Source organism: Mobula birostris, chromosome 1, assembly GCF_030028105.1.
Source record: "Mobula birostris isolate sMobBir1 chromosome 1, sMobBir1.hap1, whole genome shotgun sequence".
Taxonomy (NCBI): Eukaryota; Metazoa; Chordata; class Chondrichthyes; order Myliobatiformes; family Myliobatidae; genus Mobula; species Mobula birostris.
The window spans coordinates 38,733,838-38,750,165 of record NC_092370.1 but is presented as its reverse complement, the minus strand read 5'-3'; the positions used below and the strand labels follow the sequence as shown (position 1 = coordinate 38,750,165).

Below are 16,328 nucleotides of genomic sequence, written 5' to 3'. Positions count from 1 at the left end.
CTTTTGGAGCCATCTAGTTAATAGGTTACTGAGGGAAGTCCAGGAGAATCAAAATTAACAGATCATGTTGCACCTGTCAAAGATTGTTGCTGGAAATCTGAAATGAAAAAGAATGCTGAAAATACCCAGTAGATCCAGCATCATTTGCAGAGAGAGATAGAAACTGAGTTAAAATGGATAGTTTTACATCAGAATATGTCAGTTAAAAGCAGGAAAGGCTGAAATTATCTGAAATTAATGCACTGCGACATGCCAAGATGAAATATGAACTGGTTACTTTAGGCAACACACACAAAATGCAGGAGGAATTCAGCAGGCCAGGTACATTTTAGGCCGAGACCAGTAAAGGGGATGGGTAGCCTCCAATTGGATGGCATGAACATGGATTTCTCAAGCTTCCAGTAATGCCCCCCTCCTTCACCATTCCCCATCCTCTTTTTCCTCTCTCACCTTATCTCCTAGCCTGCCCATCACCTCCCTCTGGTACTCCTCCCCCCTTTTCTTTCCTTCATGTCCTTTCCGATTAGATTCCCCCTTCTCCAGCTCTGTATCTCTTAAACCAATCAACTTCCCAGCTCTTTAGTTCCAACGGTCAAGAAGGCGGTCTCTGCAAGCATCGTGGAATGTATAGAGCAGGACAAGACACAGTTGATGTCCTGGTCATCCACTGCGCCTAGTCCCATCTCCAGCTATCTTGACTCGTCTTGCCACTGGATCCAAATGGGAACTGGGAAGAGAGAGTGAGGCTGACGCTGCGCAACTCTCCGTCACTTAAATCCAAATCAAGCACTAGTCTCGACACCATCACCGGCTGGTGGCGCAGTGACATCAGCGCCGGACTCTGGGAGCAAAGGTTCCCGAGTTCGAATCTAGTTAAGCCGCTCCTGGGCATGCTTTCCATCTGTGCCAGGTTGAGTGTCGAGCTAGCAACTCGTCCTCGTAAAAAGCACTAATGGTGTTGAGGTCTTCATCGATGACGATGGACGAACCTTATGAGATTCCCCCTTCTCCAACTCTGTATCTCTTTCACCAATCAACTTCCCAGCTCTTTACTTCACTCTTCCCCCTCCCAGTGTCACCTATCACCTTGTGTTTCTCCCTCCCCCCCCCCCCCACCACCTTTTAACTCTACCCTTCATCTTTTTTTCTCCAGTCCTGCAGCAGAGTCACGGCCCCAAATGTCGACTGTACTCTTTTCCATAGATGCTGCCTAGCCTCTTGAGTTCCTCCAGCATTTTGTGTGTGTTGCTTGGATTTCCAGCATCTGCAGGTTTGTCTACTTTGGGCTTCATTGCAACACTGAAAGAAACTAAAGGCAAAGATGGAGTGGGATATGCAATTAAACAGTTAGAAGCTCAGTGTTATTTGTGTAGACTGAATTGAGGTATTCTGCAAAGGGGTTACCAAAGTTGCACTTATTTTCTCCAGTGTAGAGACAATACAGCATGCAATACTGACTGAAGTGAAAGTGTATTTTTATCTCATCCGCAAGGTGCGTTTGGGTTTGTGGATGGTAGGTAAAAAAGTAGATGTTGCTTTCAGAAACATAGAAAACTTGCAGCACAATACAGACCCTTCAGCCCACAATGCTGTGCTGAACATGTACTTATTTTAGAAATTACCCAAGGTTACCCATAGCCCTCTATTTTTCTAAGCTCCATGTACCTATACAGGAGTCTCTTAAAGGACCCTATCATATATGCCTGCACCACCGTCGCCAGCAGCCCATTCCACGCACTCACCACTCTCTGTGTAAAAAACTTACCCCTGACATCTCCTCTGTACTACTTCCCAGCACCTTAAAACTGTGCCCTCTCCTGTTAACCATTTCAGTCCTGGGAAAAAGCCTCTGACGACACACACGATCAATGCCTCTCATTATTTTATACACCTCTATCAGGTTACCCCTCATCCTCTGTCGCTCCAAGGAGAAAAGGCCAAGTTCACTCAACCTATTCTCATAGGGCATGCTCCCCAATCCAGGCAACATCCTTGCAAATCTCCTCTGCACCCTTTCAATAGTTTCCACATCCTTCCTGTAGTGAGGTGACTAGAACTGAGCACAGTACTCCAAGTGGGGTCTGACCAGGATCCTATAAAACTGTAACATTAACTCTCGGCTCCTAAACTCAATTCCACAGTGGATGAAGGCCAATGCACCGTATGCCTTCTTAACCACACAGTCAACCTGCGCAGCAGCTTTAGGTGTCCTATGGACTCAGACCCCAAGATCCCTCTGATCCTCCACACTACCCAGAGTCTTACCATTAATACTATATTCTGCCATCATATTTGGACCTACCAAAATGAACCACCTCCCACTTATCTGGGCTGAATTCCAGTTGCCACTTCTTAGCCCAGTTTTGCATCCTATCGATGTCCCGCTGTAACCTCTGATAGCTCTCCACACTATCCAGAACACCCCCAACCTTTGTGTCATCAGCAAATTTACTAACCCATCCCTCCACTTTCACATCCAGGTCATTTTAAAAATCACAAAAAGAAGGGGTCCCAGAACAGATCCCTGAGGCACACCACTGGTCACCGATCTCCATGCAGAATATGACACATCTACAACCACTCTTTGCCTTCTGTGGGCAAGCCAATTTTGTATCCACAAAGCAAGATCTCCTTGGATTCCATACCTCCTTACTTTCTCAATAAGCCTTGTAAGGGGTACCATATCAAATGCCTTGCTGAAATCCATACACACTATATCTACTGCTCTACCTTCATCAATGTGTTTAGTCACACCCTGAAAAAATTCAATCAGGCTTGTAAGGCACGACTTGCCTTTGACAAAGCCATGCTGACTATTCCTAATTATATTACGCCTCTCCAAATGTTCATAAAATCCTGCCTCTCCGGATCTTCTCCATCAACTTACCAACCACTGAAGTAAGACTCACTGTCTATAATTTACTGGGCTATCTCTGCTCCCCTTCTCAAATAAGGGAACAACATCTGCAACCCTCCAATCCTCTGGAATCTTTCCTGTCCTCGTTGATGATTTTCCTACATTTGCTTGGTTCAGTGTCTTCAAATATTGTTAGTGGAAATGGAAGGGCAAATAGACCATAAGACAAAATCTGGGAATCGGGAAGGAAAAGGGGAGGGGAAAATGTGTCTGTTGGTAGAATATCGATGAAAATGGCAGAAATTATGGAGAATTATTCTGCTGAGAACTTTGTCAACTATGGTAGTGGAGAAGCAATGGTCTTATGAATAGTAAGAACTGTAAACCAATTAACGTTAATAACTCTAATGTTGCTTATAAATTTAGTAATCATGACTGGGAAAAGGATAGCTTGTATTTTTGTAACAGCCCCTTCTGAAAGTTGTGTGTGTGCGATTTCTAAGTTGTCTAGGATCAAATTCCCTCCTGAATAGGCTTTCAGCTGTTTTCATGAACATTTCTGTATTTTTCTGTAGGCTTTTAATACATAGTCTGAGCTTTGTGCCTTCTGGAGTGCGACATTTGCATTCATATGAAATTTTTGCAACCGTCTCCAAAGATGAACATGGAACTGGCACTGCTAAAGTTCAGGCCGGGTCTGCACTCCTGGCTAAGGGGGGTATCTGCCATATCGGAGAACTTCTTTCTCTCAGAAAAGAGGCATTTAATTTACTTCAAACAGGTATTGTGTATACTTTATCACCAGTATACAGCTAATACTTAAGAGAATCTTGCATTCTTAATTCTTCCATTTCATGTGTGTTAGTTTTGGAGACTAGGAATATCACAGTATTTATTCCTGGAAAAAAGTTTGGAGAAGACGTTGATCAGCAGATGGCCTTCCCAATTAAGTGTAATTTCTGGACTTTCGTTGATGTTAACACACAGCCAAAGAAAGCTGGCCAGCAAGAAGATGCTGTAATCGGGGCAGTGGTAAGACAAAGGTTTTATAATTTTCATTCAAGAAGACATGACCTTTTAAAAAGGTAAGTTGAAAATATTGAGCTCTTAAATTTAAAAAGATTTGCAGACATACACACTCAAAACTAAATAAAAATTAGTAAATGTTAAGGCAATATCTATGACAGAAGTACTAGACATATATGGGGGTAAACATATTTTAGCATACAAAAGAAAATAAGAAAGTATAAAGGATTGTCTGATATAATTAAAGTCAGGAGAGAAAGGGGGAGTGTTTACTGTAAGGTAAAAGTGTTTGTTACAAGGCCATAAGATATAGGAGCAGAATTGGGCCATTTGGCCCTTCAGTTCTGTTCCATCATTTCATCACAACTGATCCATTTCCCTCTCAGCCCTATCTCCTGCTTCCATGCCCTAACTAACCAAGAACCTATCAAGTTCTGCCTTAAATATACCCAGTAACCTGGCCTCCACAGCTGCATGTGGCAACGACTTCCACAGATTCACCACTCTCTGGCTAAAGAAATTCCTCCTCATCTCCATTCTAAATGGACATCCCTCTATTCTGAGGCTGTGCTGTCTGGTCCTAGACTCCCCCACCATAGGAAATGTCCTCTCCACATCCATTTGATCTTACAACATCCAATAAGTTTCAATGAGATACCCCCTCATTTTTCTGAATTCCAGGCAGTACAGGCCTAGAGCCATTAAACACTCCTCATATGATAAGCCTTTCTTTCCCAAAATCATTCTCGTGAACCTCCTCTGAACCCTCTCCAATGTCAGCACATCCTTTCTTAGATAAGGGGCCCAAAACTGCTCACAATACTCCAAAGATGCCCTACCTGTGCCTTATAAAGCCTCAATATTACATCCTTACTTTTATATTCTAGTCCTCTCAAAATGAATTCTAACTTTGCTTTCCTCACCCCCAACTCAACCTGCAAATTACCTTTAAGGATCCTACACAAAGACAGACACCCAAATTCTCTCCATTTAGAAAATAGTCTACACTTTTAATCGTCGACCAAAACACATGACCATACACTTCCTGACAATATATTCCATCTATCACTTATTTGCCCATTCTCCTAATCTGCCTTAGTTCTTCTGTGGCCTCCCTGCTTCCTCAACGCGACCTGCCCTCACCTACCTTTGTATCGTCGCAAGCTTGGGCCACAAAGCCATCAATTCCGTCATACAAATCATTGGCATATAACATAAAAAGAAGTGGTTCCAACACAGTCCCTTGTGGAACACTACTAGTCACCCAACCTGAAAAGGCCCCCTTTGTTCCCATTCTTTGGCTTCTGCCAATCAGCCAATGCTGTAACCATGTTAGTATCATTCCTGTAATACAATGGGCCCTTAACTTGTTAAGCAGCCTCATGTGCGGCATGTTGTCAAAGGCCTTCTGAAAATCCAAGTACACAGCTTCCACCGATTCTTCTTTGTCTATCCTGCTGGTTATTCCTTCAAAGAATTCCAACAGATTTGTCAGGTAAGATTTTCACTTAAGGAAACAATGGCAACTTTGGTTTATTTTATCATGTGCCTTTAAGTACCTTGAAACCACATCCTTGACAATCGACTCCAACATCTTCCCAACCACTAAGGTCAAACTAACTGACCTATAATTTCCTTTTGTCTGTCTCTCTCTCTTCTTGAAGAATGAAGTGACATTTGCAATTTTCCAGTCCTCTAGAACCATATTGGAATCTATTGATTCTTGAAAGATCATTACTAATGCCTCCACAATCACTTCAGCCACCTCTTTCAAAACCCTAGTGTGTAGACCATCTGGTTCAGATGATTTATCTATGTTCAGACTTTTCAAAGACCCTAAGTGCCTTCTCTCTAGTAATGGCAACTTCACTCACTTCTGCTCCCTGACACTCTCGAACTTCCGGCATATTGCTCATATCTTCCACAGTAAAAACTGATGCAAAATACATATTCAGTTTGTCCCCCATTACTACCCCTCCAGCATCGCTTTCCAGCGGTGCGATATCTACTCTCACCTCTCTATTACTCTCTTATACTTAAGAAACTTTTCATATCCTCTTTAATATTATTGGTTAGCTTACTTTTGTATTTCATCTTTTCTCTCTTTATGACTTTTTTAGTTGTCTTCTGTTGGTTTCCCAATCCTCTTACTTCCCACTAATTTTTGTTCTGTTATATGCCCTCTCTCACTTTTATGTTGGTTTTGACTTTCCTTGTTAGCTACAGTTGCAGCATCCTGCCTTTAGAAAACTTCTTCATTGGGAAGTATCTATTATCTATCCTGTGCCTTAGGAATTGCTCCCAGAAATTCCAGCAATTTCTGCTCTGCCGTCATCCCTGCTAGTGTCCCCTTCCAAACAAATTTGGCCAGCTCCTCTCTCAGGCCTCTGTAATTCCCATTACTCCACTGCAATATGGATACATCTGTAACTTCGCTCTTTCAAATTGCAGGGTGAATTCTATCATATTATGATCACTGCCCCCCCAAGGATTCCTTTAATTTCTAATTAAAGGTCTCTAATCAATTCTGGTTCATTACACAATGCCCAATACAGAACAGCTGATCCTCTAGTGGGATTAACCACAAGCTGCTCTAAAAGCCAGCTTGTAGGTTTAGAATAGTGAATTTTGTAAGTCATTTTGTAAAAGGCACAAATGCAGGATGGAAAATCTTTCACGTTGAATCTTTTGAAACCACCTCTGATTTCCACACATTCACTGATCTTTCCAGGTTCTTCTCTCCTGTCTATTTTGTCACTCAGTTTTAAAAAAAATCCCCACAGATGCTGAATATTTTCAGCATTTTGTGTAGTTTTTTTTAGTGGTATGTAATTATTTACAGAGGAAATGTTTCATCCTCAGTTTTGTGGTAGGCGTGAAATAAAGATAATTTTAAACTATAAACCTAATTCCTACCATCTGGTTTTAACTGAACAGGAAGAGAACTGTTGGTGAGTGCTGCATATGCTTTCAAGGGTGGATCAAAAACATCTTTCATGGAGCTGTTTTGCACAGAATTTTTATAATTTCTTTTCATTGAAGCTTTGTTTACTTGGAGTTGTGGAACCGTATGTCAAAAGAAGATGGGAAGTGTGGCTGTTGCAAACAAGAACCTGTAGACAAATCTTAAAATATGTCCTGAATAGAATATCCAGGGAATTCATGCTTCTGGTTTTTTCATTCAGAAAACTACTCCATGCCCAGCTTCTTTCATTTATGCTGCCTTTCCCAAAAGAAAAGCACTTTGTGTTTGCATAATGCATTCCTAGGATATCTTAGTTGGAATTAAGAATTTAAGATTTTGTGAACACAAGCATGAGTTTTACCACTGTAAGAGTGTGCCTTCCAGTGAGCTTTCTGTTTTACAATTTTGGTGTAATTATCTGTTTATGTTAAAATGTGGCCTGATCCAAAGGAATTCAAATCTTTTCCTTCCCAGTAGTACTGTGGGAATGTTTTCCACAGAAGGAATGTGTTCTGGGCAATAAATGCAGACAGTGCTACTAATTCAAAGTCCTAAAAACAAAAAAAGGAAATTAAAGAAAAAATTCACATTTTCTCTAATTAGCTCATTTTTCGAGCTTTAGTTTCATGGTTGAATACAAAGAAAGGATTAAATGGACTGAATCTATTCTTAGTCTTGTGTTTTTGGGTGCAGACAGAGTCTGAAATGAAATTAACATCTTAGTATATAGAAGATGATGTTTGTTGCCAATCACAGGGATAAATGAGGAAGAGCCAGTAAAACAAGTGAATGGGACAAAAGATTACCACATTATAAAATTTAAATGTGAGATATACTGTTGCATCATGTAACATTTATTGAATGAGGTAAAGGTTGAGCATGATGTGTACAGTTTGGAAGCTTTTTAAAGTTTTGCATTCAGTTTTAATTACAATTTCATTGACTCAGTATAGAAGAAGATGCTGAATGGATAAGAATGGATCACCCCTCCCCAATATGAGTCCTACGCTGTCATTGATACCGATATGAGTCCTACGCTGTCATTGATACCGATATGAGTCCTGCGCTGTCATTGATACCGATATGAGTCCTACGCCGTCATTGATATCAATATGAGTTCTATGCTGTCATTGATATGCCTTGGCTCTTTTTATATTAATTCAGCAACTGCTTTCATAAATCATACTCCCTATTTATAAATTTTGAGGGTAGTATATCCACCATGGCACCTGGCCCTGCACCAGTACTTTAACAGTAGGGAGTCGAAGTAACTGCAGTCAGAGGCTGCACAAATATATTAGGGCTACAGTACCAAGACACTAGTATTTAAAAAAAACATATAAACTGGTAACTATTTTCCACTTATTGTTTTAACTCTTTTACGAGTCAATAAAATGAGCAGATTCCTATTTTAGGCTTTTTTAAAATGTCACAAAATTGTACAGCATAAAAATAGGCCCTTCAGCCAACATGTCAATGCTGACTATCATGTCTATACCCATCCCACTTGTCTGTATTAATTCCCTATCTTCCATATCTCTGTTTGACCTCTCAGCCAAGTACCTGTCTAGATGCCTCATAAATGTTGTTGTTCTTCTGCCTCCACTATTTCCTCTGGCAGCTCATTCCAGATAATAACACTCTTGGGATGAAGGGTTTACTCCTCATATCCCTTTTAAATCTTCTCTCCCTCACATTAAATCTCTGCCCTGTAGCTTTGGATCCGTTTAGCACACAAAATAGACTCTGGCCATCTACCCTGTCTATGCCTCTCATAATTTTATATATCTTTATTACGTTGCCTCGCAGTCTCTTTTGCTTCAGGTTACACAAACACTTCCTATCCAAACTCTCCTTATAACTCAAGACCTCCAGACATCCTTATTGATCTATTTCTGCACCCCTCTACCATAATCATGTATTTCCTGTAGTGTGGTGTCAAGTAGTACACAATACTCCCAAGTGCAACCTAGCAAATTTTTCATTCAACCGTAACATATTCACAAGGAACAGATTTACTGATGAGAGAAAAACTTCCCATAAGAACACATCTCCACATATCATGGGATTCAATGGGGGGACATAGAGTTGCATATAGTGTTTTCTAGGGGGCAACTCCTCTGTAATGGGTGGGAACACCATACAAGCTTCTGCATAATTACTAACCAAGCCACCTACCTTCTCAATAAAATTATATATATGATAATTAATAATATGTTGTTTTGGTTGGCAAAAAGAGATGGATGGTAATTCAGTAGGCAGAGGTGGACAGTGTTGGGAATCCCCTTGAACTCATTTAAATTAACATTTATTCATTAGGCCCCATTTACTGATTTGGTTGCATGAAATGTGGGTTAATAATTACTACATTTTCAAATGGAAATCAACACAAACACCTGTTCTACCTGTTACACTTTTCCTTCATTAACAACATGTTATGATTTTTTTTGTTTGGTTTCCATAAATTTTAGGATTTAAATTCAGTTCCAGCTAATCTGGTTGATGGCTTTGATTTAATGATTTACTGCAGTGAATCTTCCAATTATCAATCTCCTATGCATCTCATACAGCACAAACTGAATGAAGCCATGCACCAAGGCAAAGCCCTTTATCCAGCACTACAGCAGTTTACAACACAGGACTATGAAGAGGTATATATGAGAACATAGACAAGATAGTCACATTAAATAGAATATACCTTGCTACTCCATGTGCTTTTAAAATCATGTATAACTATCAAACTGCTTCTTCATTTTACATCCTCTTCATCTTCTGCATAATACAGCTGTAATAATCGTAAAGGAAATATTAAAGAACATCTGTAAGAGGAATACAGTATTTCTAGAGCAACTTCTAAATTAACAAAAAACAAAAATTGCTAAAAACATTCAGCGAATCAGGTAGCATCAACAGAATAAGAAACAGACTCCTCACCTGAGAAGTTACCTCTTTGTTACTAAAGTTCCGAGTAAGAATCTTCAGTCCAATATGTTAGCCTAGTTTTTTTTCTCCTAGACATGCCATTGACATGACATTCCCCCACCCCCAGCATATTCTGCTTCTAATTCAAATTTTCATCATCTTGTTTTAATTTTTTTCAATTTCTATTTTGGATTTGGCTCTAAACCCATTTCTCAAATAAATTTGTATCTTCCTTCTTTATTAATAATATTTTATGGAAAAGTGTCAATGCTCTAATTCATTTTTGAAAAGAAACGTTGCTAGAAATAAGCACCAAGTTTGTACATCAAATCTCACTGAAGCCAGTGTCTGGAAGCCTGAACTATGTCCTGGAACAGGCTTCAATCTGATTGCTACTGTTGAGTCAGGCCTCATATGGATAAATCAATGTTTCTAACGGTTGTTGGAATTATAGGAACAGTGGGAATAAGTCAGCCAGGAAGCAGCACATATTTGGTAGTAATAGAGTTAGGGTTGGAAGGGAAAAAAACAGCGATAGAGGGGATAAATAAAGACCAATGGCAGTCTGTCCTATCTTCTGTTGTTACTGCTGCATCTGGCCTCAGAAATTTTTTCCATAACAGTTGGCCCTCATGGACCCAAGAATGGTCCCACTGATGTTAAACTGCTCAATTCCTAATACAAATCCAACTGGCCTTTATAAGATGGCCAACTTTAATTCTTGGAATTATCTCCTATAGTCATTGTCAAAATCTATCTCAAGTTTGACAGGTGATAAAAGCTAGGTCTGTGTAGATGAACCTAGGAACATGAAAACAAAGACTAAAAAATAACTATTGAGAAAGGATACAACAGAATGTGATTGTAAGAATTATGATCAGGCCAATTTACTTTAGGGTCCTAAGCAAAATCGTTTGATCATTTGTATTGTAACTTGTTTAGCTTTTGTTCATATAAAACTTAATGATGGATTACCTTTACACTATTGCTATGAGAATTAATTTTGAAGATTTGCAAAGGTATAAAATGTGTATATTAATACTAATTTATTAACAAGTAAATATCAGATCAATTCAATACAGCGCCTTGGAGCTTGAACAAACTAAATATGAGCTGACTATTGAGATTTTGTTAGTGTAAAATCAATCTACAAAAGAACTATTGCACTGGTTGCAATCAGGCTTAATTTTTAGGAAAAAAGTGTGACGCCACTTCCAATGAATTATGGACCTGTATTCCCAGATCCCTTTGTTCTACTGCATTCCTCAGTGCCCAAACAATCACCGTGTAAAACCTACCCTGGCTGGTCCTACCAAAGTGCATCATCTCACACTTGCCTGCATTAAATTCCATCTGCTATTTTTCAGCCCATTTTTCCAGCTGGTCCAGATTCTGCTGTAAGCCATGATAGTCTTCCTCGCTGTCTGCTACACCCCCAATCTTAGTGTCATCCGCAAACTTGCTGATCCAGTTAACCACATTATCATCCAGATCAATGATATAGATGACAGACAACAACGGACCCAGCACCAATCCCTGCGACATGCCACTAGTCATAGGGTTCCAGTCACAGAGGCAACCCTCTATTACCACTCTCTGGCTTCTCCCATACACCTAATGTCTAATCCAATTTACTACCTCATCTTGAATGCCGAGTAACTAAACCTCCTATGCGGGACCTTGTCAAACACCTTGCTAAAGTCCATGTAGGCAACATTCACTACCTTGTCTTCATCAACTTCCCTGAAAAACTCTGTAAGATTGGTTAGACACAACCTACCCTGTACACAGCTATGCTGACTATCCCTAATCAGTCCATGTCTATCCAAATACTCATATCTAGTCCCTTATAACGTCTTCAAATAACTTTCCAACTACTGATGCCAGGTTCAACGGCCTATAAACAGGTGAGCAACATGAGCTACCCTCCAATCATCCAGTACCTCTAGAGAAAATTTTACAAGGATGTTGCCAGGTATGGAGGACCTGAGTATAAGGAAAGATTGAGTAAGTTAGGACTTTATTCCTTGGAACAGAGAAGATTGAAAGGAGATTTGATAGAGGTATACAAAATTATGATGGTTACGGATAGGGTAAACGCAAGCAGGCTTTTCCCATTGAGGTTGTGTGGGACTACAACTGGAGGTCATAGATTAAGGGTGAGAGGTGAAACGTTTAAGGCAAACATGAAGGGAAACCTTCACTCAAAGGGTCGTGAGAGCGTAGAATCAGCACAAGTGGTGCTCGTGAGTTCGATTACAATGTTTAAAGAGTAGTTTGGATGGATGGTAGGGGATATAGAGGTCTATGGTCTTGGTGCATGGACCAGTTGGGCCAAAGGGACTGTTTCTGTGCTGTACTTTTCAATGACTCACATGTTGCTAAGGATGATTTAAATATTCTCTGCTAGGGCCTCTGCAATTTCTGCACTTGCCTCCCACAAGGTTTGAGGGAACACCAGGTCACGTCCACATATCCCATCCGGCCAGCCTCCAACCTGATGGCCTAATAGCATGAACATCAATTTCATAACTTTCTGTAATTTCTCCCTTCCCTTCCCTCTTTTTCTATGACCTATTTTGCCCCTCTTACCTCTTCTCTTCTCCCCACCTGTATCACCTAACAGTTTGTACACCTTTTTCTCCCTCACTTTCTTATTCCAGCTTCTTCCCCCTTCCTTTCGAGTCCTGATGAAGGGTCTCGCCTAAGTCTCGACATTGTATTCCTTTCCATTCAAGTTGCCTGACCTGCTGAGTTCCTCCAACATTTTCTGTGCATTACAATGAAGAAAGCAATCGATTTAAATGAAAACATTGTGTTACACCGAGTACGAAGCAACACTGAAAATGATTTATATATCATTAGTACTTAATTACACTATTTCTAATAATTATACAGTGACAAAAAAGTATTTGTGAATCAGCTCTTTAATCAGTCTGTGAATGACTGCAACTACTAACCTAAAATATATTTGATCAGCTGTTAGCATTTGCCAGAAATCAGGAAGTTGCACTTACTATCAAAGCAGAAAGACTTATACAGGGGTATTACACTGCAAGCAGGAGAGTTCGAACTGATCCTGTTCATGGATCTAAAATTTCTACAACTGCATTGAAAACATTGTAAGTACTTTATTTTAAAGTTATTAACTATTAGTATTTAGCAAAATGATCTACATTGTCCTTACTACATTAAGAACTGATTGTTAAAGCAAGTTTATACTGCAGGTACAGAGTACATATGCAAGGTAAATAGAAAAGCATTTATATTGTGTCATTTAATGGCCTTTCTGGAATACCCCCAAGTACTGTGCAGCTAATGAAGTGTTTATTCCTCAAGGCACGGTACTGTAGGTATGCAACATGCTTACAAGACTAACTTCTATAAATTGCAATGTGCTAATCCAAACATAAAATAACCTAAATAGTGAAAACCTGAAATAAAATATAAAATGCTGGAAATACAAAGCAGGTCCAGTGTGATATCTTTCAGGGCAATTGTCTTTTTAATAAACAGATAATCTGTTTTCACATATATACAAAAGCATTTCATTTTCTGTTTTTTTTTGGTCCTAAAGGAGTTTTTACTGTTGAATTGTACTATATTTAGCACTATGTTTCCAACCAACTAATGGCATTAAAGCCCTCACTTCAGACTAGCAAATTTTCTGGATTATCAGATGTTATTCAGATGAAATAGCCCAGCACTTTAATTTTTAACATGTTACATAATTTTTTCAGTGAAAACAATGAAATTAAAAAGAGCAGAAAAGCTCTGATGAATTTAAATATAGTAAAAAATAGAATCTGGAGAGCTTCATCTGGAATTTCAGCTTGTCAAAACATAGAAGCACTCCAGGCCTCAGCATTGAACCTTATTCACGTTCTAGCCCGCCGACCAGACCCTAGGCTGTAGCAGCTCATGTTCCAAGCCCATGTCTCAGACTGCAAACCACTGATCGAGTCAGATGCCAAACACCAGATTAGTTTTACTGCATATGATTGTTAAAGCAAGTTTAAACTGCATATAAACTTATTTTAAAATATCGTCACAAAATTACTTGGCAAGGATATTGTCAAAAGAAGCATTATATCCTATTATATAACATTGTTACAAAGATAGTGCATTGGTGTGAGAAACTACTAACCCTTCGCCTCTGATAGGTCAATTGATCGGCACTTAGGACTTTGGTATCTCTTGAAATAGTATTACCCAAAGTTGAAGCATAGATCCTAGGCTCCTTGAGACTGAAAAACATGTTTTAAAAATTAAATGATTAAAGTGCTGATGTCATAACATGTATATATACTTTAAAATAGTGGTGATTCCTGCTGAGGCTACAGATATATTGGAAATTTTGTTACATTTGAGATTGGGATTATTGAATGAGAGAAGAGACTGAATCCAATTTCAAAATATACATAAAAGAAGTTTAAGCAAAATTAAGTTATAAGTAAATCAAATATCTGTTTGTTCTTGCAGTTTATTGTTTAATTATAATATGCGTTCACTGCTATTTGTTCATTCCACTTTTAAAAATAAATGGTGGAAAGGTTACTTGTGAATGTGCAGATATATTCATTTTCATTGGAGCAATATCTAGATAATTTATGTTTGAAATTTCTCAATCTTTTTCTAAATTGCCAGAATGTCTTTATCTGAAGCACATACCAAACTCAGTCTGAGAGACAAAGTACTGGAACAAGATGCTGTCATTGCGATTTTACTATACGAGATTTCCATTACTGCACGGCATGGTAAAGATAACAAAGAGTACCTTGAACAAGAATATCAATTCCAAATTGTAATCTGAAAAGAATAATGTAATTTGTAGGTTTGAATAAAGTCTGTGTGCTGAAAAAAGTAGGACGACATGATTCCTAATGATAGATTGAATTAATTTATATTATTTTTTGTAGGTGCTTCAGTGCTCTGTGTGTCTCCCAATGCAATATTTCCATTTGATCGGTGTGATGAGCACAGCTTAAATCAAAGGGATATATATTTGGCACAATTCCATCAACAACTACTACAGTTCTGCTTAACATATTCCCCTGGGATGTCTTTGTATTTTGCTGAAGAATAATTTGAAACAGAAATTTAATCTGCATTGTACTAGGAGTCTGCTAATCAATATTGTTGCATTTTACTAAAACTTTTTTGCAAATATTAATATGTAATGAATACCAACAATTTTAAAATATCTTCACAAAATAACTTGACAACGATATTGTCAAAAGAAATATTTATTATATCCTATTATATAACTTAGCATTACAAAAATAAATGCTATTATTTAATATTTATTATTCAATCACATTAAAATAAATTGAGACAAAATTTTAATACTTTAATGTTTGGTATTGAATGTAATGATCCAATTTGATTTTTTTACAAGACCGAAGTTTAGAGAAGAAAGTTGTAATGGGATTTAGAGAACAGGTTATTGTGTTGATCTTCAGTTACTGTAAACAAGTGTGGAATCCACTTGTTTTATTTGAATTTTTAGTTAGTTCTTTTAAAATTCTGTGCTTCAGCATAGTTTTCTATTCAAACAAATAAACTGCAAGAATAAACACAAAGTACTTAATTTGCCTACTTCTGCAATTTTCTGCCATTGCAAACTAGGTGGACTATAGCCATCTCCTTGTGTTCAGTAATATTAATCATTCCAGCAAATGGCGTCACTTCTAGTTTTGTGGTAAATACTTCGTGCTGCCTTGCTTCTATAATACATAGGAGGATCAGTAGGCTACAAAAATATATATTTTTCTACAGTTTCAGGATATTGATGCTCAAGTTTCAATTATGTTCTGTTTCCAAATATTAGCCTTTGTAGGGATAATTTATACTGTTTTACCTGGCAGTCAAAATTAAACAGTGGAGTTTACAACCTTACAGCTGAAGTACCAGCACCTATGACACAAATCACCTTCTAAAAAGTTTTATAGCCTTATTCTCATTTTCCAACTCTCTCCATTGACCTACAGGGTTAGAGGAATGCTGCACCTTAAACCGCAGTGAATTCACTGTCTCAGATAACGCCTTTGTCCCCCATCTCTCCCACCACCTTCTCTACAACTTAAAATGTGATTTCTAATATTTTCTGTTACAATCTCAATACTTGTCAGAACCTGTGTTGTGTTTGTGACAAGAGACCAGCTAAGGGCAAGTATTTTTTTTAGGAGTGAATGCAGGATTGTTTGTATGAATATACAAAAGTAATCAGGGCCATTGCTTCCGTGAGACTGTAATTTTCTGTGAACATCCTCCAGCAACTTGTCTGTGGGATGCTGTCTGGGCTTGAACTTCAGTCCTTTAATTTCATATGGCTTTCTAATTTTTTCATGCATGAATCACTGGGAAGGACATCACTTATTACCTAACCAAAACTGGCCTTAAGCAACACACATCAAAGTTGCTGGTGAACGCAGCAGGCCAGGCAGCATCTCTAGGAAGAGGTACAGTGGACGTTTCAGGCCGAGACCCTTCGTCAGGACTAACTGAAGGAAGAGCTAGTAAGAGATTTGAAAGTGGGAGGGGGAGGGGGAGATCCAA

General features: G+C 38.7%; 1 protein-coding gene across 1 annotated transcript in view; it reads left to right on the top strand.

Moving 5' to 3' along the window:
* Positions 1-14,955, top strand: part of mcmdc2 (minichromosome maintenance domain containing 2) — a 68,720-nt gene extending 53,765 nt beyond the window's left edge. The window contains exons 9-14 of the mRNA XM_072254388.1: positions 3,433-3,638; positions 3,723-3,889; positions 9,320-9,499; positions 12,750-12,892; positions 14,418-14,527; positions 14,690-14,955. Coding sequence (XP_072110489.1) covers positions 3,433-3,638; positions 3,723-3,889; positions 9,320-9,499; positions 12,750-12,892; positions 14,418-14,527; positions 14,690-14,856 — 973 coding nt within the window. The 3' untranslated portion in view covers positions 14,857-14,955. The remainder of the gene's footprint in view (positions 1-3,432; positions 3,639-3,722; positions 3,890-9,319; positions 9,500-12,749; positions 12,893-14,417; positions 14,528-14,689) is intronic.
* The last annotated feature ends 1,373 nt before the right edge of the window (positions 14,956-16,328 follow it).